Source organism: Penaeus japonicus, unplaced genomic scaffold (genome assembly GCF_977035675.1).
Source record: "Penaeus japonicus unplaced genomic scaffold, GWHDUDI00000001_assembly GWHDUDI00000040, whole genome shotgun sequence".
NCBI classification, from domain to species: domain Eukaryota; kingdom Metazoa; phylum Arthropoda; class Malacostraca; order Decapoda; family Penaeidae; genus Penaeus; species Penaeus japonicus.
In genome coordinates this window covers 13,708,349-13,713,348 of record NW_028234442.1, presented here as the reverse complement: position 1 = coordinate 13,713,348, position 5,000 = coordinate 13,708,349, and the positions used below count along the sequence as shown (strand labels likewise).

General features: G+C 52.5%; 1 protein-coding gene across 1 annotated transcript in view; it reads left to right on the top strand.

Moving 5' to 3' along the window:
• Positions 1-5,000, top strand: part of LOC122252428 (uncharacterized) — a 62,900-nt gene that overhangs the window by 50,048 nt on the left and 7,852 nt on the right. Inside the window, exon 3 of the mRNA XM_086534050.1 lies at positions 1,770-1,942. Within this exon, the coding sequence (XP_086390176.1) occupies positions 1,770-1,942 (173 nt within the window). The remainder of the gene's footprint in view (positions 1-1,769; positions 1,943-5,000) is intronic.

Sequence of the window (5,000 nt, the reverse complement as noted above, 5' to 3'; positions counted from 1 at the left end):
ATCTGCACCCATCCCCACCCCACGTCCACACACCCCACACCCACCCACCCAACCACACCCTACACCCACTCGTCATCCACCACACCCACCATTACATTTCATCTACAACACACCCTTCCCCCTCTCCCCCACCCACACTCTTTCCCCACACCCACACCCACACCCTTCCCCCTCTCCCCACACCCATACCCACACCCACACCCACACCCACACCCACCCACACCCACACCCTTCCCCCTCTCCCCACACCCATACCCACACCCACACCCCCACACCCACACCCACACCCACCCACACCCACACCCTTCCCCCTCTCCCCACACCCATACCCACCCACACCCACACCCTTCCCCCTCTCCCCACACCCATACCCACACCCACACCCACCCACACCCTTCCCCCTCTCCCCACACCCATACCCACACCCACACCCACCCACACCCACACCCACCCACACCCACACCCTTCCCCCTCTCCCCACACCCATACCCACACCCACACCCACCCACACCCACACCCACACCCACCCACACCCACCCACACCCACCCACACCCACCCACACCCACACCCACCCAACCACACCCACCCACACCCAACACCACACCCTTCCCCCTCTCCCACAGACCCACACCCACACCCACCACCACACCCACGCCCACACCCTTCCCCCTCTCCCCACACCCACCCACACCCACACCCACCCACACCCACACCCTTCCCCCTCTCCCCACACCCACCCACACCCACACCCACACCCACCCACACTCTTCCCCCACACACACACCCACACTCTTCCCCCACACCCACACCCACGCCCACACCCACCCACATCCACCCAAGCCCATAAAACCGTAAGCTTCCTCTCGATCTTTGACATCTAATCTTCTGGAAAATTCTTTGTTTCCTTTTTCTTTGTCCTTTTGGAGGCCTCGCGTGTGTCTTCTTTATCATGGAATTTCCCCTCTTCATCTTTTATTCATTTATTTATTTCTCTCTCAATTTGTGTTCTCTTTTCTTTTTCTTCTTTATAATCTTTAGTTTTGTTTTGTTTTTTCTTTTTTTTTTCTTTCTCTTTGATCTTTAATTTTGTGTTTATTTTTTTGTTTGTTTTTCTCTTTCGCCCTTATTTCTATTCTTGATTCGCTTTATTTCTCTTTCTAATCATAATTATTCTCTCTCTTTATTCTTCTTTCTTTTTTATATATATTTTTAATAATCCTTTTTAATTCCCTTTCTCTCTATATATATATACATAATCTTTATATTTCTCTGATATCTATTCCTGTTTTGTTTCTCTCTCTGTCTCTAATCTTTATCCTTTTTCCCTCTCATCCCTTTTCTCGTTTCCCTTTTTTTCTTTCCAGTCTTTATCTTTGATTTTTTTTCTCTCTCTCAAATCTTTCTTCTTTGTTTCTCTCTTCGCCTCTGCTATCTCCCAGCTCCAGCAAACAATCCCCCCACAACCTCCATCAACTACCCCTCCCCCCCCTAAAAAAAACACCTACACCCCCACCCCCCACAACCCCAACGACTTTCCCCCCCCCCTCCTACAAACAACCCACCTCCCCCTCCCCCCCCACACAGCCCCCCTCCCCCTCCCTCCCCCCTCCCATACACAAACAACCCCTCCCCCTCCCCCTCCCCCAACCCCAACCCCAACCCCAACCCCAACCCCAACCCCAACCCCAACCCCAACCCTCTCTCCCACCCCAACCCCGACACTCGAAATCCTAATCTCTCTGTCTCTCTCTCCTCCTCCTCCCAACAGCGATCCTGAACTGCCTCTGCGAGAAGTTCCTTCCCGACAACGTGTCCGCGATCATCTTCCTGACGCAGACGGAGTCCTACAGCCGATCCACCGCCTCCGCCCAGTACTTCCTGCAGCTGGCTGGCTACCTGGGCATCCCCGTCATCGCTTGGAACGCCGATAATTTTTTTAATGTTTTTAATTTTTTATATATTTCTTCTTTCATTTGTTTTCCTATTTATACACTATCACTCGCTCTCTATCTATCTATACTAGAGAGGTATCCCTAAGGAATATTGATTATATGAGAGCATATGATAGTAAGATAGGATCAGAGATGGGGGAGAGAGGGAGAGCCTAGGGAGGAGAGAAGGGTTGGAAACAGGTGAGCGGGGGAAGGGGGGAAGGGTCACGTGGTTAATAATCGTTGTACACGTTTTATTGTATGGTTTGGTTTAGTGTGTTTATGAGCTGCATTATCTCGGATGTAGTTGTTGTTTTCTTTGTCCGTTTGTTTAGTATCTGATGTAGTTTGTGTAATTATAATTAAGCTGTGGTTGTTGGATGTTTTGTGTTAGTGGTTTGTGAGGGAGGAGGAGGGAGATGGGGCAGCGTGGTGAGAAAGAGAAGAGGAAAGAGGAGAGAGAGAGAGAGAGGGGGAGAGGGAGAGAGAGGAGAGAGAGAGAGAGAGAGCAGACAGAGAGGAGTCTTATAGAGGAGAGGAGAGAGAGAGAGAAAGAGAAAGAGAGAGAAGTGGAGGTGAGAGAGAGAGAGAGGAAGGAGAGAGGGGAGAGGAGAGAGAGAGAAGGAGAGAAGAGAGATGAGAGAATGGAGTGAGAGAGAGAGAGAGAGTTGAGAGAGTAGAGAGAGAAGGAGGAGAGTAGTGGTGAGTGAGTGAGAGGAGGAGAGAGAGGAGTTGAAGTGAGAGAGGAGTAGAGTGATGAGAGAGATAGAGGTGGGAGGTGGGGGGAGGTGATGTGAGGTGGGGGTTGAGGGGGAGGAGAGAGAGTGGTGAGTCGGTGTGTGAGGGGTGGGGGTGAGTGGAGTGAGGTCGGGGAGAGAGAGAAGAGGAGAGAGTGGATGTAGAGAGGTGAGATGGAGAGAGAGAGTGTGAAGTGAGGGAGAGAGTGAGAGTGAGAGAGAGAAGAGTGAGAGAGGAGGGAGAGGAGAAGAGTAGAGATGATAGTCGCAGAGAGAGTGAGGAGAGAGAGAGAGGGTGTGTGAGAGAGTCGTGAGTGTGGTGGGAGGAGAGTGGTGAGGGAGAGAGGTGGAGAGTGAGAGAGTGATGAGAGGAGGAGAGAGAGATGGATGAGGAAGAGGAGAGGTAGTGATGTGAGAATGTGAGGGGAGATTGGGGAGAGAGAGAGGGAAACGTGGTGAGAGATGAGAGAGAGAGGAGAGAGAGAGTATGAGAGAGGGGGAGAGGAGAGAGAGTGTGAGAGAGAGAGAAGAGAGGAGATGAGAGAGAGTGGAGAGTGAGAGAGGAGAGAGAGAGGTGAGAGAGAGAGAGCGATATTGTGAAAAGGTGAGAGAGAAGTTGAGAGAGAGTGAGCTGAGAGAGAGAGAGTCGAAGCGAGGGAGAAGAATGAGGTGAGAAGACGATCGAACTATGAGAGAGAGAGAGATGAGGGGAGAGGGAGAGATGAGGGGAGAGAGAGATGGAGAGACACACCGACGAAAGAGATGAAGAGAGAGAGAGAGAGAGATGGTTGGTTACCTGGGCATCCCCGTCATCGCTTGGAATGCAGGGGAATTCCGGTTTGGAACAGGTATGTTAGGGGGGAGGGCTAGGATGGGGTGTGAGGGAGGGGCAATTTGAATGGGGTAAGAGGGAGTGGGAGGGAGGGAGTAGGAGAGAGGGGGAGTTGGTTACCTGGGTATTCCCGTCATCACTTGGAACGCTGATAATTCCGGTTTGGAGCAGGTGAGTGGGGGAAGGGAGAGTAGGGGAGATGGGGTGGGAGGGAGGGAGGGAGGGAAGGAGGCAGAGCGAATGGAAATGGGAGAGGGGGGCGATGTGGAAGGGAGTGGGAGGGAATGTCTTGTCTTTCAGGTCCTCCCCCTCCTTCCTCTTTCCCCTGTTCTCCTAACCTCTTTTACCTCCGTGAACCTCCTTCATTACCCCCGCCCCCCCTTATCTTCTCCATTATTCACCACTCGATACTTAAGTACCCCCACCCTCCCCCTCCCCGTATCTCCCCCTCCACTTCCCCTCACTCAATCCCCCATATATCCCCCCATATATCCCTTTACCCATTATCCACCATTCCTCTATTGTCCCCCCCCCCTTCTCCCATTACCTCTTTTCCCCATCATCTACTCTTCACTTCCTTCTCCTCCATTATTCTACCCTAGTCACCCCCCCCCCTTTTACCCCCTTGATCTTCCTTTTTCAACTTCTCTTTCCCCCATCACTGCCCTCCACTGCCCTCCCCATTCTCCTTCTCTCCCTTACTATGCTCCTCCATTTCCCCCCATCATCCTCTACCCTTCCCCTTACTCCCTCCACTTCGCTCATTGTCCCTCCTCTACTTCCCCCACCCCCACATAAATCCCCCTTAACACCTTTCCCCTCCCTCCTTCCCCCTCCCCCCAATAACAACCCTTCCCATCTCCCTCCCCTCCCCTTCCCCTCTCCCTCTCCCTCCTTCCTCCCTCCCCACAATAACAACCCCTCCCATCTCCCTCCCCTCCCCTCCCCTTCCCCTCCCCTCTCCCTCCTTCCCCCTCTCCCCCCAATAACACCCCTCCCATCTCCCTCCCCTCCCCTCCCCTTCCACTTCCCCTCACCCTTATTCCCTTCCTCCCCCACCCCCTGTGCTACAAGCCCAGCCTCCCCAATGAACACGACAAGATTTACTCGATCCCTGGAACGAGGAAAGGACGAAGAAAGGACAAGGAAAACGCCGAATAATGTGTACGGGAGAGGGGGAGGGGAGGGTGGACCGGGGGGGTACGAAGGAGGCAGGGAGAGAGAAAAGAGGGTGACATATAGATTGATTGATTGGTGGAGAGATGAAGAGGCGAGAGATGAGAGAGCGGTGGCGGAGTGAGAGTGTTGGTGAGTGTGGTAGTCAGGAGAGAAGTGTGAGAGAAAGTGGAGTAAGTGAGAGTGAGTGTGTGTGAGTGTGAGTGTGATATAGTGGGAGTAGTTTGAGTGAGTGTGAGTGTGAGAGTGAGAGAGAGTGAGTGTGAGAGAGATAAAATATCAATTAATCGATTTGCCTCCTCTATTAGTGATGTTATTACAAT